Source organism: Amphibalanus amphitrite, unplaced genomic scaffold, assembly GCF_019059575.1.
Source record: "Amphibalanus amphitrite isolate SeventyFive unplaced genomic scaffold, NRLGWU_Aamphi_draft 000517F_arrow, whole genome shotgun sequence".
NCBI classification, from domain to species: domain Eukaryota; kingdom Metazoa; phylum Arthropoda; class Thecostraca; order Balanomorpha; family Balanidae; genus Amphibalanus; species Amphibalanus amphitrite.
In genome coordinates, this window is record NW_024882011.1 from 4798 (window position 1) to 30236 (window position 25439).

At 53.9% G+C, this 25439-nt stretch overlaps 2 protein-coding genes across 2 annotated transcripts in view; both read right to left on the minus strand.

The window, feature by feature from the left end:
- Window positions 1-715: 715 nt before the first annotated feature.
- Window positions 716-23477, minus strand: LOC122393129. Its single transcript, XM_043388800.1, has 5 exons — window positions 23285-23477; window positions 18351-18434; window positions 4941-5124; window positions 2965-3121; window positions 716-1919 (listed from the first exon to the last, which is right to left on the minus strand). The coding sequence occupies exons 2-5, from the start codon at window positions 18397-18399 to the stop codon at window positions 1833-1835; spliced, it is 477 nt and encodes a 158-aa protein (XP_043244735.1). The 5' UTR covers window positions 18400-18434; window positions 23285-23477; the 3' UTR covers window positions 716-1832.
- A 695-nt stretch (window positions 23478-24172) lies between these two features.
- LOC122393137 (dedicator of cytokinesis protein 3-like) overlaps window positions 24173-25439 on the minus strand; it is a 34852-nt gene continuing 33585 nt past the window's right edge. The window contains exons 32-33 of the mRNA XM_043388812.1: window positions 25207-25301; window positions 24173-25086 (exon numbers count right to left, since the gene is read on the minus strand). Of these exons, the coding sequence (XP_043244747.1) occupies window positions 24706-25086; window positions 25207-25301 (476 nt within the window). The 3' untranslated portion in view covers window positions 24173-24705. The remainder of the gene's footprint in view (window positions 25087-25206; window positions 25302-25439) is intronic.

Consider the following 25439-nt stretch of genomic DNA (forward strand, 5'->3'; position numbering starts at 1 on the left):
GGTGCAGGTCACCTGTCACTGGTCAGCATCTCGGCCCTCCTCATGAATGACAGCTGCACCGATACCCAGCTCGGGTAGCCGATACATACACCCTTACGTCACAGAGGAATGTGCCGCAATGTCCCCCTTGAGCCTTTGTGTGAGGCGATAATCGTTCAGTGGTATTGTAATGCTGTGAAATATGAACGTTGCTCGATTGTGTTAGTCCTATATGTGCTCAGACTGACTGCATTTATTTTCTCTTAATACCTACTCATATTTCCTATGTATAGGACATTATCTGACTTGGATAGATGCTTAACCTTTTGCGACCAGAATCAGCTGTGTTTATGCCTGGTCTTTGGGCTTCATAGCAGTGCTGCGGAGTCGATGGATTTTCAGTGACTCCGAATCCGACTCCGGCTTCAAAAAACCAACTCCGACTCCGACTCCGGGCAGAACTATCGACTCCGACCGACTCCAACTCCGACTCCCGACTCCGCAGCCCTGCCAGGTCTGCGGAGTTGATGGATTTTTCGGTGACTCCGACTCCGACTCCGGCTCCGGTTTCCAAAATCGACTCCGACTCCGACTCCGACTCCTGTCAGCTCCGACCGACTCCAACTCCGACTCCGACTCCGCAGCCCTGCTTCATAGTATATCAGTCTAAAGCAAACATTTCTCTGTTTGTCTCGATACATAACGTATGTTTATGCTACCGAGTCACAAATCAGGAGATCTTTCCATCGGTGTATATTTACAAAAGGCGGCTTATTGACAGAACATTTGTACACATGTCAGCACAATATAACAAGAGCAGGTATAATGCGATGCTGGCTACGTCTCACGGCTCAGCTACACGTAAATGTACTTTGTAAGGCGACGATCATCCCCTCCTTCGTTGGTCGTCGCCCCAGACGTCGGTCCATCTCAGACGCTACTCTATCCGGCTCAGGCGTCACTCTATCCCTTAGAGGCATTGTTCTATATCAGACGCCTAATCCTCTCAGGCGCCTTTCTATCCCTCTCTGACGCCTAACTCTCTCAGGCGTCTTTCTATCCCTCTCAGACGCCTAGCTCTCTCAGGCGTCGCCCTATCCCTCTCACACGTTGGCCCATTTCGAACGTCGGTCGTGCTGTTGTGGTTCGGGCCGTCTCCCAGACACCACCCCGTTGTTTTAAGACGTCAGTCCGTACGCCGTAAGACGTTACAAGCGCGTCGGTCCGTTGATTGCAGGCGTTGATTAATTCCTCGTACACCTGGATCCGCCCTCTTAGACGTTAGTTCGTCACTCAGACGTCGGTCCGTCCCTCTTGGACGTCGGTCCGTCCCTTCCAGACGTCGCGTCGTCCCTGTCGGACGTTGGTCTAACGCCACGGTCCGTCCCTCTTGGACGTCGGTCAGGCCCTCCCAGACGTTGGTCCACTACAGACATCGGTCCCTCACAGGCGTCAGTTCATCCCTCGCAGACTTGGTCGGTCATAGACGTCGCTCCGTCGCTTCAAGACGTCGGTCTGCTACAGACGTTCCGGTGCTCAGGCATCGCCTCCCGGATACCAGCCGGACCCGTCACTCAGTGAACGCTTCGACAATACCGCGCCGCTTAAAATACTGACGAGACGACAACTGTTACAGAAGCCGGTCCGGGCCGAAGCGACCCGTCGGCCGGGATCACGACGGGCGCAGATCGCTACAGCCTACTTTGCGACTGCACTACAGCGCTGCCCTCTCTCCCGCGGGCTCGAGTGGTCCGGCCGGGTCGCTCTGCCCTCCCTCCGTCCAGCGGATTCCACACCAGAACACAGCGCAGCGGCAACTCGACCGGAGCGTTCCTTCAGCTGCAGCCGCTCCCTCACGAGGAGGCGTTCAGCTTTGACCTCATGCGCGCGTGCACCTGGAGGAACTCGGGTGTGCTCTCGGATGAGGCAGCCGGCGCGGCCTGTGAACAGAGACAGGGTAAAGGGCGTCAGTCGGAAGGTCGGTGCTCACAGCCGTCAGCTGCTGGTTTAAAGACGGCAAGTGCTTATCGGCTTGCAGCCAACGACATAGATGTCCGTGCCGCCTAGCTGAGTGAAGCCACACCAGAATCGCACATCTCTGCTGTAAACTGCTCATGCTAGTCACACAAATTACACAGTCCCCAATGACCAGCTGCTGCTGCTGGGTCGTTTACCCTCTGGCCAATCTGATCAGTAAACACTGCACACCCTGTGTTGTGTGCGTGTCGTGACCTCTCTGCAGCGCCCTGGAGCCTTTAGCAGTCCCTGGGGAGCGGCCGGCTCCTGACCGACTCGGCTGTCGCCGGGGCGGGGCGGGCCTTCTCAGAAGGGTCGCCGGGGACCGCTCCCCGTGACCGGCGGTGACGGACGCGGCCCGGCACACCGTCACGGCGCGTCACGGGCGACCGTCACGGCGGGCGGCTGGCGTCAACAAACACGCGCCGCGCCGGGCATACGTGCGCCGTGTCAGCCGGCTGACAGAGCCTGCGCCGCGTCTGAGCTCAGACACAGGGAGACAGAGCGGGGCCGCCGGGACCCGCCGGTGTCCTGGGGACGCCAGGCCAGTGCTCGCGCCGAAATCAGCGTTACGCTGCACCCCCGCGAAGTTTGGCAGTGCTCCTGATGAAGTCACGTGACTGCTTTACAGCACGGCGTCAAGGAGTGGCGAGGGTGACTCGGAAATGGCGCAGTAGACCCGGTCGTGACGCAGTGTGACGGCCACTTTAGCGTTATGTTTATGAGCGCGGCGCACGCGAACGTGCACATTATGACTAATAGTCTTAATGACAGTGCACTAAATGTGTGCACATCCCGGAAACATATCGTTCGGCCGTGCCGTGGACTGGGCACTTTATGTGCTGGTAGATATACGGTAGGTGGACATGAGAACATCAGGCAGACACGCTGCGGTCAGGGAAGCTATGCTGTGTGGATGGGAGATGGAAGGCAGACTCGCTGTAGACTCGCTCGTCTCTGGCGGCTCACCCTGGGCTCAGCGCGCGACAGACGCTGCTCCATGACCATCTCAAAGCTGCTGCGGTTGTTGTGCCGACTTGTCTGCTGCTGCCGGCGCTGCTGCTGGTCGCGGTGACGCTCCATCGCCTTCTGCAGCTCCGTCTTCTGACCCAGCAGGTTCTTACCGCTGTGAATAGACGCAGTCAGAGGTCAGAGGGGTGGCCGGACAGGCTCTTAGCGCTGCGAATAGACGCGGTCACAGAGGTCAGTGGGGTGGCCAGACAGGTTTTTACCGCAGTGGCAGACTTTTACGGGCGACTGGTTACGACTCATGGGTCACGCCAAGCAGGTTCTGCAGTGTTTAGTAGCTTAAATTTGGTCACTGGGTTTTCGTCTCCAAGAGTTGTCGCAAAGCTGCACTTTCGACGAGAACATCTGGTGTTGGGCACTGGTCAGTGACCATCGATGCGGGAAAACCGAGGCAGACCCGGAGCTGGGTATCCAAGAAATGGGAATCACCAGTCTTGCCTCCTGGTAATGACTCAGGCACCGAGAAACCACGGGACCTGGCCGACGTCACTCGGCGGGTCATATCCGTGGAACTGGGTCCGCACCCCGGCAGGGTCGACGGACCGTGTTTGTTTGAGTCCTACATCGGGGTCTCGACCGAGGGCCTCAGCCCGTTACGTCGCAGCTTCCCGTGACAGAGGCAGTCCAGTCCCAGACTCAGCTTTTGCGTCACACGGTCGGTCGTAAGAGGCTGCTGTCCGTCACGGCTGGGTGCCCTCTCTGGTGACCCCTGTGTGGGTGCGGAGTGCCGGTCCTGCGCGGCCGGCGCCGGCTCGGAAGGGTCGGTCTCGCCCGGCCGGCGCCGGCCAGTGCCGCTGACCGTGACGGCCGTGCTGTGTTTGTGGCATCTCCGTGACGCGGGCCGCCCGGTGGGTGGGCCCGTTCCGGTCCAGATCCGACCCTCGCGACCCACCGGGCCACGCCGGATGTGTTTAGCGGGGCCGGTGGGGGGTCGGAGCGGTCCGGCGGCCCGCGGCCGAACCGCGGACCTCTGCCCCGACCAGGGCCGCGCCCAGCACGACGGTCACTGCACGAACTAGGCCACACGGCCGCACCGGACGGCCACGACCTTGGGCGACCTTTGGCCCCGACCAGACGGGTGGTGCTGACCCCGCAAAGGTCGGCTGCTGCCGGCCACCGGCCCACCGAAATAAACAGAGCCGGGCGGGCGCGCGCGGCCGCCTCCAGCCGTGTGTGTTGACGCTGCTCGTGGAGGTTTGCTGCTGACGGTGTTTGGTTAGGAAGCTGATCCCGATCTGCTAGGTTAGGTCAGCTAGATCGCCGGCCCATATCGAGCACGGGCCGGCGCGGCAGCCGGTGGGAAGGCGGTACGACATTAGTGCGGCAGTGGTACGGCTATTGCGCGGTGCAGGGCAGGACGTCAGTCGTACCGGTATGATTGGGAATATTGAAAGGATTGAGTTTTCGAGACCCATTAAAACATAAGCAGACAAAGCAAATGACGCACGGCCCATCCTGACTTATAATTGATGCAGCTCACTCGGTGCATGTTTCAACTACGTGGGACATCCCTATGCATTGCAATATGCATGCATGTACTGGATGCACCTCCCACGCGATGACGGTGGTGACAGTTGGGCACCGTGCCGCTCAGGTCCTTCAGTCGGCCCTGCCTGTGTGGTGCATGGGTGGGCGCTCTCCACATCAGACGAGCCGCCGGGTAGGCAAGGGACGGATCAGAGCGCAGATCGCGTCATTGGCAGGCCGCTGACACGGCTATTGCAGACGCCGGGGGAGAGAGGACGCAGACCGAGGTCAATTGCCGTGGAGAGGAGTGAGGACGGTCCGGGAGGACTGAGGACGGCCCGTTTACCGTCGGATATGGTGCCAAAGTAGGTACCGTTCAAGTTGTAGTCGATAATGATTTCTCCGTCATTGAATGTCAAGACTTCATCCACACTATCGCTGCTACTCACATTTTCTGGTTGAAGGCGAGCTCTCTGTGCAGCTGCTGCTGCGGTCCGGCCATGCTGCAGTGGGGTCCGGCGGACGGCCGGCGGGTGGCGAGCGCGCTGTCTGAGGTCATGGGGCTCCCGGCGACAGGGCGCACCTCCTCTTCCGAGTCCGAGTAGTCCGGCTCCGGTAGCACTGTCGACAGGTCTGCCGGACAGAGAGGTTGGGGTTCACTATATCGGTGTGTCGGGCACAGAGGTAAGGGTGCCGGGTAAAGGTGGTCAGCAATTTGACTGACAGAGAGGGATGAATGTCAGGTGCCGACTATGAAAGGTCTGATGGGTTCAAACCAAAGATACGGGGATCCGGTTGGTTTCGGTTGCAGGGAATAGACGGCCGGCGGCTGGCGTGGGCAGAATTATAGACTGTTCAGATGCCCACAGGTGATGCCGAGACCAAGTTAGGGGTGTGCAGGCCACAGCGATACGATTCCGTGATCCGGCACAAACAATGGGTGTTCTGGCAGTTACCAGGGCATTATCTGATCCGCCGGAATAACACCTGGCGGTTCCTGAAAGAGAACATCCTGTTATTAATATGGAGCTCCCGATCAACATATGGGGTTACTCTCTTAGCGACCAACTGCCTACTGGACGGTCACGTCACTCCGAAAGGCTGCAGTCCCAATAACCGGTGCCGGATATAGTGGGCATTCGTTGATTGACATTTGGCATGTCGCTTTTCGTTCCGGTACCTATATGTAACGCTCAGCTACTGTAGAAAGACAGGAAGCTTTACGCTGCCTCCCCGTCCGTGATTCTTTCTCTCCTCGGCAGGGGGATCGGTCAGAGCCGCCGCCGCTGTCTGTCCGTAGCGATCTGGCCTCCGACCCGCTGACAGGCAGCGCTGGCAGCTATGTCAGTCCGCCGCCCCGTGACGGCCATTGTCCACCCCAGAACACACTGACAGGCGACGTCTGCATATGACGAACGTAAAACACTCGCTATCGGTGGCGATAGAAGCGAATGACACCCTACTGACTTGTGTACAATACTTGTCATCTGCATTGTAAATATTGCCAAGTGATTGAACATTAGTGATGCAGTGCTCCAGCCCACGTAGCGAATGCTGCGTTCAATATTCAGGTCTCATATTAAAGGGACTATCCCACCTTCTAAAATGTTGTTAAAACCAGTTAAATTGTGCCCGACTTTATAGATTGGATGACCAGGAACACGGTTCTGGCATTTATTTTTCATTAAACATCTTAGGCTTCCCATATTCCAAACACAAACTTTCAAATATGTGACGTCACAGCCCAAAATTACCTCCTTCGCCAGGCCACATTACTGTCATAAAGCTGATTCTTTCTACTCTGTAGGCACCACAACAAAGTTCAGACCAAGTTTTAAGCGATTTTTCAACGAACAAACCCATTTAAATCAGAATGACTAAACGAGGTGACGTCACACTAACGGTCGCTCCATGTTGAAGATAGGGCCTTGCACAAGGCCCATTTTCAAATGAAGGGAACGAATTTCTTCAACACCAAGAGGCCGCGGGGGTTGCAACCTAGATAGATAGTGGTTTCTGAACCTCGCCGCAAACTTGGCTATCTCAACTCAAACCCCATGTTAACCCGCGCACCGACGGGGGTCTGCGCCAACTTAGTACCGACGGGGGGGGGCGGATGACCGCCCCCCCTGAGATCTCGAGAACGAAGCAAGATAGCGACAAGCGGTAAACGGCATCGGATACGCACGGACAAGGTCTACAATTTTTACTAAGGTCATTTTCAGGTCAGGTCAAAGATGACGTCACAGGGGTCGAAAAAGTCAAAATGGCGGCGCTAGATATGGAGAGGGTTTTTCTCGAATAACTTTCGAAGTAGTCAAGATAGGAACAAACTAAGGGCATCATCGTGATCCTCTCGTCAATCCGCATCGAATGATATATATGTTGACCTCGAAAGGTCAAGGTCAAAGGTTGACCTCAGGTCACGTGACCTCGAGGTCATCATGTATATCATTCGATGCGTCTTGACGAGCTGAACACAATGAGACCATCCGCGCGGCTGTATCTTGTTCCTGTAAGGAGTTATTGGCAAAAAACCTTTGGTGACCTTTGATGACGTCACATGACCTTACAGCTGCCCAACAGCAAAACAGACCTCAAGGTAGTGAAGGTTGATCGTATGTGAAGTCATGTATGGTATATGGGGCCATTCCGACCCGTTTTAGTGGTAAAAACAGGGAGTTGATTTTTCCCCCATTGACTTATAATGGGGAAGTCGCGAAATTGACCTGACCTTAGGTCACCGACATCAAAATTCCGAGATATAAAAATTGTAGCTACTAATGACCTAATAACATCCTGCGACTTTCAAAGGCCTCCGACATCTACTGTAGCTCTGGCACGGTGACAAAGTTGCAAAAAAGTGACTTGAGGTTGGGTCATTCAAAGTGACCTGGTGACCTGACCTTAAAAGTTAGGAGGTTCAAACTTGCACACCATGTGTAAAATTGATGAGAGAATAGTCATACCAAATTTCGCGGCGCTACGCGCCGCGGTTTTCCCGCTATCCGCGAAAAACCTCAGGGGGGGGGGGGCGGATATCCGCCCCCCCCCGTCGGTGCGCGGGTTAAAGGTGGGATAGTCCCTTTAATATGTAGATTCCGCTCGTCTGAATTATCTAAGGCTTGGCATGAGCATTGAGCAACGACTTGTGCATGCCTATTGCCTATCGTCCTTTGGGCCATTTGTGGGAACTGATTCATAAGGCCGAGAGCCAGGGGCATTCTGATGCGGCTCCTCAGTCTCCTCGCCGTATGCACGTATACGACCTTGCAAAGTCATAACGCCTGCCGCCTGGTGCCTTGTCTCCACCCCACACCCGTTCAGCCACCTATAGTCCCCATTATTCGCGTTATCCTCGTCGCCGGTCAGGTTGGCCGTCGGTGCCGGCTGAGCGCTGCTGTCGTCCCCAGTCCATTCATCAGAGCCCCGCCGCCGCAGCGCCGGCCGCTGCTCTCCGGCGCGGCCGTCATGACACTCTCTGACTCAACTGCAGCCGTATAAACTATGACATCACCTCCTTCCGAGCCAGAGCCTAACGACACTCTAATTGTCCTGGGCCGCAGCACAGTGGGCCCGCCCACACTACCCTCCGGCCAGTCGAGGGCAGCGCTAACAGACCGCAGCAGAGTAACGCTCTGGTAAATGGTTGTTTCTGTTTTCGAGGATGATAAAGCACGTCAGTGGGGTCATTAGATGATACGTGTCATGCTGGATGAGTAGACTAATTGTTATAACCACAAACCCGAGAGCTTCATGTGGTCACTTTTTTAAACAGTGCATGCCGAAACGTTTGATGACTCGGTGATTTTTGAAATTAGCAAGTAACCGGGCATACGACAAGTATTAATTCATTCATTCATTCATTCATATTTATTTAGCAGCATAATTACTAAGGCAAGTTTCAAATACCTTGGCAAGTTCAGCGAGTTTTTCGCAAATGGGTCTAAGCTTCTAGAGTCTAGACGTCCGATCAACTCGGTTCAACCTCTAATCGATTCAAAATTTTACGCTCAATCATTTTATAGCCAACGCGACGGCCTTGGCCGCGGAGCGCGGAGCGAGCGAGCGCAATATATCTTGTAAAATAACCATCTGGTAATTTATGAGCTTTATTTACCTAAAGTCACCAAGTTATTAAACGTTTCGACATTGGTGATTTTAGGTGAATAAAACTCACAAATTACCAGATGGTTATTTATGTCGATTCATGATATCATTCGTTTCATATCAAAACTAAAAATATCCACAATACAAATGTATTGCGTCGATGAAAATATAGATATTAACAATATCATGGCTTTGAGGGGCAAGTCATTGATGTTTTGGAAAACAAAACAATTGCTTTATGAGTTACTTTTGCGAGAAACTTTGAGCACAAGTTATAACGACTTACGTATCGGCAACCGTTTATGGAAAGCCGTTTATCCGCATACTTACCTCGCTCCGTTTCGTCCTATTATGATTGACAGAGCAATGGCATGTAAAATATATCCACGTTTACGTTACTTTGTCTTAGTTTCAGCATTTTCCGAGCTACTGCAAAATAATAATCAACCGTAACCGTTTAACATCCTTCGTGGACACAATTTTCGAATGAAACACTTTTGCTCTTTTTTTGCAGAATTGATCCATCCAGGGCAGTATGGGAGTTCTTTGAAGTCCCGCACAGCTATTTTTCCTCCAACCCACAGTACGAAATAATAAACTCAGTCCACCGCGGCGGGCGCGCTCACCTGGGTTGGCCGCCTCTACCGCTGCTGCTGCTACTGCTGCTGTCCAGTCAGGTGGAACGGACCAGCCGAGACAGAGGGGACAGAGGGAGGGAGAGAGGGCACAGAGAGGCTCCGAGGCACACCTCTCGTGTCGGCCACCGGTGCGCGACTGGGGCGAGCGGCGGCGCGACGCGGCCACTAGGAGCCGGTCGGCCGCGGTCGGCGCCGCCCACCCCACGGCGTAATAATGGCGACCGGACGGTGACGGCGACGAGTCGTGTGGAGGAGACGCCGAGAGCCGTGTGACACTGATGAAGAGCGGCGGAGACGGACGGGGAAACAGTTTGACCAGAACACAGACTGAGGATGTGCTGATCAAAGCGCTGGATGTGCGGAGGCCGCTGAAGAGATAAGTCGGGGAGACATAGACTGTCTTTGAAATGTCTTTATGAAACAAGGCAGAAAGCTGAATGTTGGACAGCGAGTCACTCCGCCTAGCCGGATATGAACGGGCAGACCGGTTCGGGATCTGCTGGACTGATGCACTGTCGACACTGGATTTGACGTACCGACAAATGGGTCAGGACCGCAGTTCGCTGTCGATTGGAGCAGCGCAGGTGACGGCGGTTGGCTTGGGGCGTAATGGGAATAGTGGGCCATACACCGCCTCAGCTATTGGGCCAAAACCATGCGATGGATTGAGTGAGTAGCAGGTAAGAATGTAGCTCTGTCGTTCCAAATCAGAGACTGGGATCTCTCTCTCTCTTTCTCTCTCTCTCTCTCTCTCTCTCTCTCTCTCTCTCTCTCTCTCTCTCTCTCTCTCTCTCTCTCTCTCTCTCTCTCTCTCTCTCTCTCCACAGGCCACTCTTTCGCCCGTCTTATTCCTGTCACTCTCGCCTTTATCAGGATAATCTGATTGCCGACGGTTTTATGCCTTCTGGCCACTCCGGCGCTAACTGCTGCCATACGATATAATTCAGACCCTGGCTGGTAGCTTCTCTCTCCAGTATAATTACCGCCGGCGGCCGGGCTGGTGCCCCATGGAGGGGAGGGATTCAGTACATACCCAATGGGTCGCACTCAGTGAAAGCTCGCTCAGTCGACTCCCGCGCACCCCGCCGCCGGCCATTGTCTCATAGAAAGTGAAAACACGCCGGCAAAACACAGACTGGCGCGCCGGCACTGACTTCCGGCGAGCGCTACTTCCGGCCGCGCCGCCTCTACATCCGGCAGGTGCTGCGCCGCCACTTCTATCGCTGTACCGCCGGTACTTCCGGTGCGGTACTGCAGCCCTTTTCGGTGACACTGCCTCTATTTATGGCAAGTGTTCAGAGCAGTCAGCCATTATATTACTTCTGAGCTTACGTCAACTTCTGGTTGAAGTCCAAGTAGTATGTAGGACGCTTCTTGCGCTTTCCGTTTCTTCTGCGTATAGGTCAGTCCGTCGCCACTTTGGTAGCTGAGTGCTAATAACGACCCATGGATTCTGCAAATGCCTAAATCGGTATATTAAATGCACTGACCATGTCGCGAGCTGAAGGGCTATAAGTATCACGGATTCGCACAGCAGAGATTTGGCAGTGATAGGTACACACGTCAATCTGTATCGCTCGACGCAACTCGCCAGGTGTTTGAGCTCGTAGCCGACTGCCTAAATCGGCATATCGCTGTATTACAGGTGCGCGCCCGTGTCTGTAGGCTTTCAATAACAACTTACCGGGGAAATACGATTGAACCTACAGGATGGACGGCGCCCGCCACGTTCCGCACGCAAAGCCGCCGTATTACAATTAGAGTGTTTACGGCGAAATGGCCGAGCTGATCAGCTCACGTTCTGTGCAGAGGCGACTTATTTCCGCCGAGTGAAGGCACGCAATCCGTGCTGCACTGTCTAGCAGCGACGCAATGGAGGGTAAAGCCTCCTTCTAAGCACACGCTTCCATTGATCGGCACCTGCACGCTACACGTCAGTAAGTGCCTACTGCCGAGTATCTACTGGCAGATGGCCTTTTCTGGTCTCGCCGCAACCTACCGATCGGGCCATCCGATCTTCAGGTCGTCCGATCGAGCCTCGTCGGGTCTCTGGATCGGGCTGTGTTTGGGCGCCCGATTGGGCTGTGTTTGGTCTGCCGATCGGGTCGTGTCGGTCTCCCGATCGGCTGTGTTTGGGCACCTGATCGGGTTGTGTCGGACTGTCCTATCGAGTCGTGTCAGGTCGTTCTATCGAGTCGTGCCGGGCTGTCCGATCGAGTCGTATCGGGTCGTCCTATCGAGCCGTGTCGGGCTGCCCTACCGAGTCGTGTCGGTTTTCCCGATCGAGTCGTGTCGGGCTGTCCGATCGAGTCGTGTCGGCTCTGCCGTCCGAAACAGCCGTCAGCTCAGAGTCACTTCAATCCCGTGACAGGAGTGGCACCTGATCCGGTCCCGGAGGTGAGCCAGCACCTGCCGTGAATAACAATCGGCCGGCTCATTTCCATCGGGTTGAGTGTCATCTCTCCGCATTAATAGCAGCACCTGAGCGAGAACCGGTCCTCACACAAACCACTGGTCAGGCGATATCCGCCGACGGTGCAGGATACATCCAACAGGCATCGCCGTAGATAAGTCAAACATCTCCCGATGCAAATTGACGCCCTGCGGATGAGCTACTGGCGGCGTCAGCCGGTGTTCATGATACTGCCCTGCTCGCTCTGTGCTGTCTCAGCAATGTCTCTCTAGGTTGCAGCACAGACACCGGACCTGCCTCAGCCGTCACCGAAGCTCTTATTGTGCTCGCCTATCTTGACATCACATAATCTCCAGGCAGACTGTCGGCTGAGCTCTCTCAGCGCTGACACAGACATTGCTCGTGGTTGGCGACTGATTCAAGTAAACACGCCACAGTTGTTTGCGGCTTCCTAAGACCTGCTGCAAGCCTTCTTCTGGAACTCTTTTTTTGTAAAAGCATGCCGCTTTTGATATAGCAGAATTAAATGTAAAGACGTCTTACTTAGTACTGTCACTAACTATGTAGTCGGCTAAAACCTAACATTTGCGAAAGTACATGTGCTTTCGTGGTGCACCACATCACCACATCACAAACTATATTTTCAGCCGAATTGCCCTTTATGTCCTTATTGAAGATCGCCGCCATTTGGGCTGGTTTTTATCGTTTACAACTGACCGACCTGCTTACAGCCATTGGTCGTAGTCGGAATATGTTTAAATTCATCCGGTTACAGTCGCGGATGCGCCGGCTCCACTTTTTTTGCTGCATCGTTCACCTGCTGGCTGCTCAGCAGTGTGATTGTAAAGCATGTACATACGTAACTACAATATTTATTTTCCCAATATTTGATATTTATTTTTTTATTTTTTTATTTATTCAAATAAATCGCCAACAGGCTCATGGCCCATTAACAGGCGAAGTCATACCACATCATAAAATACACACACATGGTAAACACTAACCCGAAGACACGCACTCACTGATTCGCAAATAGATGACACTTAGAAATATAATATGATATAATATAAAAGTACACAGTAAAAAAAAAAATTAAATGAAAAGAAAAAACAATAAGAATAGAAAAAGTACAAATAAACTTTAAAATATCTAAGACACGGATCTAAAAGGTATGTTCCTGCAGTGGGCCACGACGAATGATTTAAAAGAGACAAAGGTATCCGACATGAAATCCACCCGAGGATTCCTGGCGATAAAATCATTTGCCTGGGCCGCCAGCCTTGTAAAAGTTCCTGTCTTTACCGTCGAGACTCGAGCAAACGGCACATTAAACAACTGGACGTTCCGTGTCGGACGACTTGGTACATGTAGTGCATACGAGACTAATAAAAAAGACGAGTCGATGCGTCCAGAGTAAAGGAATTTCAGGAATTTCAGGAATTTCAGGAATTTGCTTTTCAGGAATAAAAGATCGAACTGAGTGCGCCGCGCTTCGAGTGACGAGACATGGAAGAAGTGTAAAAGATGACGGTATTCCAAGGAAATGGATCTGTCCAGTCCATAATATTATTTTATATTAAATATTTATGTTTCATTTTGTTCAATAAAATTTGATTCATCATTAACGTTTAATCCTGGAGCCCCTCACATACTTTTGTTAATAATGTCAGCTAACACAGATGATATAAGTATTATAGAACCAGTTAACGAGCGAGCAATAAATTAATTAGGAACTGCAGCAAAAAAAGATACAAATGCAGGTATTCAAGTGTCACTGGGCCTGCCCTGCAATATGGCATGCAGGAGCATAATATGGGAAACAAAAGGAAGCATCGCAATGCTTATAGTGCCACCTCCTACAATTTGGATCTACGGTAACCTACCTACTCCGAGCTCCACGGCCCCCGCTGAGGCGACGGCGGCTGTTCACTCACAAAAACACACGAGTCGCCCTCGAGTGGGGCCGATAGAACGACGGGGGCGAAACGTCGGAGACGGAGACGGGCTAAACGTCTATCTGGCGCCGCCTCTTAATGCGCTTACATCTTATGTATGTAGTTAAATGTGTTGTATCTGTTTGCATGGGGCCATGGGTTATAGTGGACTCAAAACCAAATACCTCAAAACCAAAGATGTGGCGTCATCAGTCAGATCTTACGAATAGGTATGTCAAACATCAATCAGTCTCGATACTGCGGCATTTAAATTTAAAGCCGTCGCATTCGTTTTCTACTTATCAGCCACATTGAACAAATGTGAAAAAAAGAAATTAAGTAAGTATTTGTAGTTTTACGCAAATCCGTCTTAATAGCATATAATGTAACGCGGTCCTGTAATGCCTTTCTGTGGATCGGATCTCTAGGCATTTGGAATTCGGAAAGAAGGCCGGTGGGAAATCTCAGCTCTGCTGATCAATTGATTGATCTCCGGACAGATGTGCTCGCTCGTTCCGATTGGGCCGTCGCAGCCAGGTTCAGCAGCTCAGTCGGTTACAAGTAGTCGAGTCTCATGGTTGCATGCCTCAATGTTGCAGCCCGCTGGTCAGTATTTGATGGTTACAGCTCCGTTCGATGCGGTCATCCCACGGTTACAGCTCACTCGGTTACAGCTCTTTTGGTCGGCTCATGGTTCGTTGGTTACGCTTCCGGGCAGTTGGCGGCTGCAGCTCGACTCCAGTTACAGCTCTGTTGGGTTTAGTCCGTGGTTGCAGCTCGCTAGTTATGGCTCTGTTGGGCTAGTCGGTGGTTGGAGCTCGCTATTACGGCTCGGTCGGTGGGTCCATGGCTCGGCGGTTACGGCTCCGTTGGATGCGGTCACCGGTCGCCGAGCGGCCGATTGTCGCTGGGCCCGCGCCGGACAGTGGCCGGCAGTCTGTTTACTGTCAGCCACCAGCGACCACCGGCTGTCCGCCGCACCGGTCCGGCCCAAGGCGAGAACATTATGCAAGCCACTGCGGAAGATTTAAGGCCGCGCTCTAGGAGCCGTGCGGTGGCCAGCCCGCTGTAACCGGTGAAATAAGACGCCTTTCACGGCCCGTCAGCGGACGCAGCTCCCACTGCCGTATTATATGTAAACAGAGGCCGGCCCGTTCTAATGGCGCCCAGCTGGTCAGGGCCAATCACCAGGGGAACAGCCGAATCGGCTCGTTGCTACCAAGCTGGTCAGGGGGAACGAACCGGGACTGATTGCGCGCTTACATCATGGCTTAAAACTTAGCCTAACATTTATAGATTGATTGAAATCGTACCCAGTGACGCCTGACTGAAATTTTAATTAACTGTGCGCTGAATGTTTGATATATGTAGATTGGCTAAATCGCCAAGCTACGAAGCATGAAATTTGTTTGACTCAAGTGCATAAACGTCCTTGCCAAATTAAAAAAAAAACTCTGCTTGGGAGCTGTGCTTTTTTTGTTTCCTTTGCAAAACAGGCATGGATGGCTGATGTAGTCATTGATGGAACTGAAGCCCAATTAATAAATTGTGTATTTTTATCATTTATCGGTCGTTAACGACTATCCTGTTTAATCCACGGGGCACGAAAGGACAAAATAGTGAAACTGAAAATGCCTAGGAGATGTCGCGGCGGATTTTAGAAAGACGTTCATTCTTTCGTTCGGCGAATTAAACTCAGGAAATGTTGTGCTGTGTGCAGAATGTTCTATGCAATATGCATGATATATCATGCAATGCAATGTGCAGTGCAATGTTCACTGTGCAGTTGCCTACCTGTCGCCAGCTCCGGTCTCACGGTAACTTCCGTCCTTGACTCAGGTAATGAACAATGGTTCTGCATCATGTATTTGTCTCATAAACTCTTTCACGCGTCGTTTCCTTTCGCTGGCCATTTACGTTCCTTTATTATTATTATTAGCCCAGTAGGGTGCCATGAACTAACACCAGGCCACCTGTGTCCTTTTGATTAGCGAGCGGCCTGTATGACCCATCCAGGCCCTGACACCCGTTCGATCGGTCCCTGTCGTCTGGTGATAACGCTGACACCTCGCCCTCACAAAGGTGATCGAAGCCAGTAGGTGGGCTGTCATCGAGCCAGCCTATATTTCTCTCCACAGGTGCCTCCAATTAAACACCACAAATCTCGCCTCCTGTTAATGTCGCGTTATAAACGGTCATTTTTCCACCGCCGCGGGGAGGCGTCGAGATGGATATCTGTATACGAAACATCACACCGGCCATGGCAGCGAACATCCGCCCCCATTCGTTCTGACGCCAGCGACAATAAACACATGGGCCCATTGTGGCTCTATATAACTGACGTCAGGTGCGCTGATCCCTATGGACGCGTGGCGTCGCAGTGCGGTAATTGACAGGGCTGGGGAGGGGAAGGATGATGAGGTTTGATACGCCATTGTTGATTGGTGTCTCTCGTGAGGAGATTTAAATCGACTCTACCATTTAAATGACTGATGCATCTAAATAGCCATGGAGGCGTGAACGTTGCGTGAATTACATTTTCATAACTATCTGGATTTGTATCTTAAGCAACTAAACATATCTGAACAATGATAGCACTTACCCCGTATCAAACTGTCATGCAGCTGTTTTATTTCAGGGCTAGGAAGCTCTTCTCTATCAAAGGTCTCGTCCATATCCGGTATTGTTGGGAGCGACATGGCTGACTGACACTGACACAGTTCGTCTCAACGCTCAGTCCCGTGCGTTTAACTCAGAAACTTCACGAGTCTTTCGCACAAACAGCTGCTCTAATTCATCAGACGCCTCTCGGCAGCCGGCGCTCTGCACTCTCCCACGGAGGACTCGCACCTCGCGTACCGTCACCTGCACGGGGGTCCGTCAGCCCTCACGGTCGGAACTGCCGTCCCGAGCTCCGGCGCCACGTCGTCGTCGCCCTATCAGACGAGCGGTGTATCGCGTCCGCTGACAATGCCAATCTGCTGATAATGCCGTGGTATGGCGTGATTTCCCAACAACACCACCGGCCGACCGAACTCCCCCCCCCCCCGCATCCAGGTCACACCCATGGGATGAGTTAGTGCCCTGAGGGCTGAATGAAATGTGACCCGAGGTCAAAAATCGTCATTGACTCTCTCTCCACGTCACTGTCTTGTAGTCGTGTGACTACGCTCCACCGCTTATGGCTTTTCAATGTTCATTGGTATCTCGAATTAGCCATGGTTTTAGCCAGATAAGTCACGTGCTAAGGCTGCCCCTCCCCAACCCCAGTCACGGTCTTCGCTTGATAAGAGGGCGGGCGGAACACGCAAACTTATCGGAGCCGGATGACGGGCGATAGCTACATCCTGCCTTGAACACCGAAACGCACAAATTCTTGAGATATCAACGTCAACTGAAGTGCCTTCGAGTAGGTGTGCAGCAATACAAAACTGCAAAACTTTCCGGGAAACGGCCTCGGGCAATCCCAATGTCATGGCATTGTGGAAGTGGTATTTACGGAGCTTCCGGCCTGATACATTGCCCGTGATTCAGAGCTCGATACATTTATGTTCTCACCGGTAGAGAAAATGGATAAGTTGGCATTGTGGGAGGGATGGATCAAAAGCCAGGAAATTAGGACCTACATTGATAAATGGAAGCACATTAGTCATTTCCATCAATTTCCCAGCAGCTTAGCTGAAATATCGGTACCGTTTAGCTGTAAACAATTAACTCCGGGGATGCAGCGCACCGCTGGCGCTCTGTAAATATCAGGCGATCGTGAACTGTATTTACGACCGCGTCTCGTATATCTAGCCGAGTCAGAGTCCAGCCCATTAGCTGGATGACGCCGTTTTCCGGCCAGGCCTGCCCCACGCACCGTCTCAGTGTATATTTAACCGGCCGCCCCACGCAGCGCGGCACCCCTCTCCCTGCCGCGCGGTGACCTTTGTGACTGCATGGTGGGAGGCACGGGCCGCTGGCAGCGCTGCAATATCACCGCCGTCCGCCCCCGTCACTGCCGGCGTCACTGCAGGAACGCTGCCCGGTGACGGGCTACTGATCCGCCCACGGTCCAGTAGTCGAGGATTATAACTTTAGAAGGGAAAGGCAGAGGAGCTTAATTACCATCATTGGTTTAGGTCATGCATGCATGGAGATTTCGAGCATTTTATATTGGAGAAGTTGTCCTTTAGCCGGCGTTACTCGCTGTACACGTCATCTGTCCCCTGATAACCATGTCCGTGAGCCTCATCGCCTTGGGGAGCCAGCTCTCTGCACGAAGGCACGCTGCACCGGGCGCACCTGTAACGATCGGTTGTGTGGCCAGGCCGTTTTAGCAGCCGAACGAGCGGCAATGAAACATCCCCTCCTCCCGGCGCCAAAGTCACCTTGTGTGCCGCCGCGGGGCCCGGATCTCAGGTGAGCTGTCCGCCGGTCGGTCTCACGGCTGGGAGCTGGGATAGTCATGAGCTCAGCCAGGCTGAACGAGATGGGACCGCGAACGGATGGCGTCGAGACGGAACGAGGCGGGGCGGAACGCGACGGGACGAGTTAGGGTGAGACGGGATGGTATGGTACGAGATGTGACCGGACGGGACAGAGGACGGAATGGGATTATGGCGTGTGATACTGTGATGTGTTGGGACAAGATAGGACGGGACGGCACCGTCTGGAGTGGAATAGGGCTGATTTTCGTGGGCTGGGATGGGACGAACTAGGTAGGGACGGAATGGGACGGGACGGTCGACAGCACCGACTGATGCTCGGACTGGGACTCACCTGGGTTCTGGTAGATGTGCATGTGCGGGATCTGGGCGATAACTCTCATCTCGCTCGCTGCCTCGAAACACGACAACTGCGAGCCTGGAACGCAAAGAGAAAGGTCGGTGACGCCAGTGCTGGTGCAACTGACTAGCAATGTGCAACAATCCAAAGTGACATTGACCTGTCACCAGGAATTGGTAATGCAGTGGTGAACGACCGACATGCTATTGCATTTACATTTTACCACATGCAACCAGTCGTCGTTTTAATTTCGCGGCTTTGTCTGATGTACGATTTTAGCAGCTTTCAGTCCCGGCTGTCGTGTTCGTTTTTCCTGATCTTTATTTCATGCTTCAGTGAAAACAGGTGCATTCATGATCGGCCTAACCAGAAGTAATGTGTTGCGTCCTTTCGGCCGCCACCGATTGTTTTTCGTGCAGTTGCGATGCAGACACCCGCACGGCTGCCGTCTCCAAGTAACCGCAACAGCACCTTTACGCGGCTCTCGAAAATAGAAATAGTCACGCAAAGCGTGACAGTACACGTCGTGCTTTCTCGAAATGGAATCGCATTTTCTGGTTCTTGTCATTCTCAGACTGTCAATAATTGACGGAGACTACACTTCTCGACAATTATTGAACTTATTAGGTATATGTCTGAGTTCTGACACTCCAATGAAGTGGATGCTGCGCGATAAAAATTTCAACTGTTTGTGACAAAAATGTTGTAAACCGCAGTCTTTATTGCTAAAACGATTAAATAAAACTAAATTTGCGACATGCTCAGTTCTCATTGGCATTTATAAGTGCCACGGTCGTCCCGGGATGCAGTTGGACACTTCCCAGCTGCCATGAGCCGTTTTTATTCCGGCCGTTCGCGCAGAAGACTGACACGGACCATTGTCCGTCCGGGGCCGACGGTCACGATCGGTGGTGCACGGGCGTCAGCGCAGAGCGCTGTACTGTGTTTGGCCGAGAGCCGCGATAGAACCAGATAATGACTCCTCCGGGGCATGTCGCGTCATCACATCGTGAAACAGGCCGTGAAAAAAATGGATATACAGAGCAGTGGCGCTGCTCGGCGGAGCACGGGTTCCGTTAGCGCGGGACGGCGGACAAACAGCGTCTATATCACCAAACAGAGCCGCCTCCGCGCCCATCCCTCAGCTACTACGGCTGGTGCTAAAAACAGGCGTCACCAGCCGCCCGGAGACCAGTTTCGGCAAACGGTGTCAGTGCCGAGGGCGGGCCGAGTGGCCGAGTGGGTCACCAGAGCCCTGCCCATTGGCCCCGGGGAGGCGGGCCGACGAGCTTGTAACTCGGTTGGTAGACTAGGCAGAATTTAGAGAGGAGGCACGCTGCAAGTGAGCCTTATCGGGATGCAAAGGCACCTTTACTGGCAATATGCAAGCTGGTTATGTTTAATGAAAGAACAAAGAATAAAATCAGTACAAAGCACTTCTGACCCTCCCCCGGGCAGTCTGAGCTCTCCATCATTCAATATGGAGTACCGGGAGCACCGACCGTCTGTCACAGTCACTACTGACGGACGGTCAGCCGACTGCCCCATCGGTCAGCGGGCCACCCCCATCGGTCAGCGGGCCACCCCATCGGTCAGCCGGCCACCCCATCGGTCAGCCGGCCACCCCCATCGGTCAGTGGGCCACCCCCATCGGTCAGCCGGCCACCCCCATCGGTCAGCCGGTCTGTGTGGGGACACGGCTGAGGCGCCGGGCGCCGCCGCGGACGCCGCGGCCGACAGACGCCGGTCATTAAGGCTGTGTTTACGTGCTGGCCGGCCTGTAATCGGTCCGACCGGCCAGCCGGCTCTGCCAGCGCCCTCCTCCGCCGGCCGACACCGTTAAATGGCTCTCCCAGCCCCCGGATGCAGGGCGTTCGATATCACAGGTTGCTAACGCATCTGATGCAAGGGTTAATAGGAGCAATATCATGCTGGCTACATGTCCGTATTAATCGTTATGTTTACATCGCTAGATGAGCGTAAATTTACATCATTTGTGCTCAACAAAACTGGAGAGAGATGGTCATGTCAGCTTGCAAGGGCTGCATGGTTATACTTCTAAGAAGGAAGCAGTAGGTACCAAGTGCACATCCGGTAAAACCAGTAAAACGCCTTTTGGGCGACCAACGGAGCGAGCGAGAGGATGGGCCTTGCACGTGCGAAATTGCGAGGGGGTACCTCCAACTAACTTGTGCACTGCACCCTACTAACCGGTCTTTAGCGATGTGCCAAATTTCAGCGCAATCGGCCTAGCCGTTCTCGAGATCTGGAAGCGGCACACTGCACGTGCGCACGTGCAAGCGGGGTCCAAACTGACTTTTGCACGGCACCCTACTAACTGGTCCCCAACCGTGTACCAAATTTGAGCGCTATCGGCCCAGCCGTTCTCGAGATCTGGGAGCGCCCCCTGCACGTGCGCACGTGCTGTAGCACCCCAACCTTAACACATGCAGATGAATTATCTGATGGAGACCTAACTGTGTACCGAGTTTCAATTCAATCGGCCCAACCGTTGTGCCGTTATTGAGGTTGCAATTTTGGGGGTTCTTAAAAAATGTCCAACTTTACCACGCGCCACGTGCGGTGGTTGGCAAGAACGCATGGTGGCCATCACACCACAGAACTTTTACGTCCAAGTGACATTCAGTAAAGAAGACCGCTTGTCAATCGGATGTCCCGTTCCTAAGATATTAGCTTTTGAAGAGCGTCCCCACGGCCGGCCGGCCGCTCATACTCAGGATTTTCCCTTAATTCAGTATGAGACTCCGCTCGCTTCGCTCGCTCCGTAATGACAATATGCAACTGAATGGGCAAAGCTAAACAAACCGCGATTACATCATGATTATACGGATCCCAACCGTGCAAGAGATTGCAGCTATTATATCAAAGTTGACAGTTGTGACGATACTGCAGCACGGCCAGGTCCGGCTGAAAGGGGTTCAAACCTGCACACAAAATATTTATATTCCGAGCGAGCATCTCTCATTAAATTCAACATGTATGTAGGCCTAGGGCAAACGGGACACAAGTACGGGACCATGAGCTTGAGCACTGTTTAAAACATATTAATAAGTTGAACGGTCCCCGGCTCCCGGATCGTCCCATCGTCTTGCTCACCCCCCCCCCCCCCCCATCAGAAGACGACGATGTGTGATGGACGGTAAGTACGGGTAAGGCTGGTAACAGGACCGTTAGTACGGGAGAAGAGTCCGTCATAAAGGTGTAACACCGTATGGACACAGTTGTGGATTCTGGCGCCGCCCGTCTGCGACCTGCGTGAGATGCTCGCGCTGCCGGTCCGCGCCACAGTCGAACAGTGAGCTCTGCGCAGGTGAGCGGTACCGTTATCTGCCGTCGGTCTCGCGCCGTGAGAGCGTCTGCAGCGGTGTGGAACGGGCCACTCACGAGCCCACCGGGGGCGGACACGCCCACTGGCGCCCGCCGCAGCGCCGGCCGAGCTGTCCCGTCCCACCAGACCGGGAGTTACACCACCGAGACACGTAACCGACAGGGATTGGTGGTCACCTCGTGGGAACTGGCGATTATCCCACAGAGACTGGCAGTGGCTACTTCCTAGTCCAAGAGAGCGGATGGCCACAGCTCGTGGACCTGGCTGTCACCTATCGGGGGAGGTCCAGAGGAGGTGCCCCGCGTCCTCTGTCAGCCGTACCGTGATGCCCGCAGCGCCACCTGCACGGCAGTTCCCTCGGTCGGGCCTGATGGCTCAGACCGGACTGCGACGGGAGAGGTCAGGGCAGCAGTCGAAACTGAGCTGTGGTAATCCAGGAAACCCAAGCACACTGTTCCGAGCTGAGGTAACACCTGAGGTAATTACCACGCTCTGTGGTGACTGCGCCAGGCGCCAGCTCTCCTGCCGGGAGTATGCGGCGGTGCGGCCTCCTGCCGGGCCAGGTCGTACCCAAAACGTCAGCTGGGCTGCGGCCGAACGCTCCCACGGCGCCGGCTGACCGCGAACAGAGGCAGCCATCCTCCCTCCGGTTCACACAGAGTTCATCTGCAGCCTCCTGAGCTGGAGACGACGACCGGCAGTCTCTCTCCACTTCTCACAGCGAGCTAGGCCCGTCACCGACGACGACCGTCAGCTCCCCCGGGCGTTCTAACTTCCACGGTTCGACGATTAGCTAAATCGGAGGAAAAAGTCCGCGCACGAACTATAGGCCGTTCGGTCGACTCTAGTTCAACTCACTGATTTCCTATTCGGCAGGGAACCTTTTCTAACCTCCATTACACCAAGCGCCGAACGGGGTGCGGGTTGATCTCGGAGTCCAGCGCCTGCTAGGATAAGGCGTTTATTTCTGCTATCTCTCTCGTCTCGTTCCTACCGATTTAGGGGTCAATCATTTCTAGCTATTACAAAGTCACTATTATAGAAACGTCCTTCATCTACCCTACATCTCAACGGCCTTCCAATCAGTGGGGAATAGCGATTACTCCTGAGATGAATGCTGATCGCTGATCTGCAGAGCGCTCAATGATCTCGATCAGCAGCATCTGGAACACCTATCATCCGCACCTGTGGTCTGCTCCGCACTGCATCCTGCCTTAGGCCCAGAGAACTCCGCGTGAAGCCATGACCCCGATCACGAACGGGGCAGGAAGTGGGTCCGACCGCGAGTCACTCCTCGGAACAGTGCGGCATCGGCCTGGGTCACTCTACGATTCAGCTTATCGTCAGCCGTCCGACCGTCCCGCCCACTCCCTCCCTCGCAGACATCAGCTTAGGACGTGGCTATTCTCCAACAACGCCGTCTGAATGAACATAGCAACGCTTTTTCGTGGTGAACCTATTCACAAACATCACGTCTATAATGGTGTCACGGTTTCCACTCCTCACGATTTTCTGTGTATCGAGTCGCTGTCAATGACAGCTCGCCGTTTGATAGGACTCTTTGTTGTCCGTATCTCACCTGTGTTTAGCAGAATCCTCCGGTGTCTGTCGGTCGCTCCTCTCCTGGTCACACACACTGCCCGCGCGCCACACCAGACGGTGAGTGGGAGCCGCGCCGCGAGTCTGCCCAGCGCGCGGCGGCCGCGCGCTGGACCGTGACGAACGACAGAGCGCCGCTCTCCTGCGGGCGGTGGCCGGGAGTAGGTAACTACAATCGCTGCCGGCACCGCCCGGTTTGTGAGAGTAGTAGCGATCGCCGATCGGACTGTGAGAGCAGTGTCGTAACCGTCTGTGGGAGAAGTGTCGTAACTCGTAACGTACCCGCCCGTGAGAACAGTGTTGTAACTCGTAATATACCTAACTGTCTAAGTGCTGTGTCGTTGATAAGCGTGTGTAAGGTACACGAGTGTAAATGACAACAGTTAACCCAGTCTGCGAGCTATTGTATCCGTTTGAGATAAAGGCGCACGGCCAACCAAGATTACTTGATTACTTTACTACGCGGCCAACAAGCCTGTAGCGTTGTACCCGTGCGATGAATACCAACTGCAGACCAGTCGTAGTGTTGCAGGCATCTGCGCGGATATTGTTACATAAAAATTGGATCTTTTTTCCGAATAATGATGCAAGCAATGAAAGGCTCTTATTGCAGAACATGTCATATCTTCACATTGGCTCGGGTGCCTTTCCCGTGCAAAAATCTGGGTTATCCATCACAAAAGGAGGGACGGAAGGTCGGCCAGAAATGGTTGTTACGTTAGCCGCCTACTCAATTTGAGTTCTCAAGTAAAGCGGTGTTATGGTGCGTCAGATATTTGGCCCTATTTTTCGAAATTATCCTTCACCGCCCTCCCATGCGTGCGGCATTCACCGCCATTGTCGAGACAGCACCCCACAAAACTCGCACTACAAATACTCGTCATATTGGCTCAATTCAGTGTAAACAGGCGCAGTGGGCGCTCAGCACTGCCCCACCACAGACAGCACATATCCGGCGATAAAACGGGTCGCCGCGGCGGCACGGACACGGCACGGCACACGGGGCACCGGCTGGCACACGGCATGATATGGGACTGTAGCACACGGCGCACCGCCGCCGGAGCACCGGAGCACGCAATAGCACACCGCCAATATAGCAGATAGTCCTCAGCGGGCTGCGGCGACGCGCACGATAAGATATGGGACTATAGCACACTGCGCCGCACACTTTTTATCACAGGCGGGCGCTGCAGATCAGCAGGCACACGTGACTAGCTCTGGCCGGGGGCGGCGCACTCTGCCGCTGGCCCCGGCGCATGTACGCACACACACACGCATTTACACACGCACACGAATACGCAAGGACGCATTCGTTCTCACGCACGCTTGCACACCGCAGTGTGCACACAGCTCTTTGGTATACAGGATAGTTCGCAGCAGCAGAGACCGGCGCCGGACCGCTCACGACTCCGGCCGCTCGTTGATTCCAGCCACATCGGCGCAGATCCGTCCGGGCGACACGAAGAACTTATAGTTGGCCTCCTGTCTGTAGGCGCGCATCTGAGCCGTGTCCAGCACCTTGTACGTCCCGCAGTCGGTGCCGTCACCCTGCTCCGGTGAGACGGCGCCGTCGGCCGGCGGCGGGGGAGGCGGCTCGAAGTCGGGAGGACTGTCGCTGTCTGCCAGACTGCCGCGGTCGCTGGTAGGAAGGGAGACCGTGGCTGGGGAGGGAGTGCGCGTCTTCACCGACACGGCGGGCGAGGCCGGCAGCTTGGGCGGCAGCGGCGGCGGCGTGCCCGCCTCCCGCTCGGCGCCTGAAGAAGACAGCGCTGGAGCGGACACCTGGCAGGATGGAGACGGGTTAGATGTCAGACGGAGCACAAACATTTGACTGGACGAAGACACACCTCGGAATTCAAAGACAATGCCCCACCACCCACGGGCTGTGAATCAGCGTCTCACCTTTTTAGAGAAGCGTGACGGCAGAGAGGGCGGGTTCTCATATACCCCATTACAGGTGACTGATGATACGGAGGTAGTGTGACGCTTCTCTGGAGCTGCGGCAGACGAAACAGTGTGTCAGCACAACTGACGGGATAAACGGCCACAATACGACCGCGTCTAAACTTAGTAGCTGACAGAAAATGACAGCTGTTGAGACACACTGTACATAAATCTCACATAGTAAGTAAGTA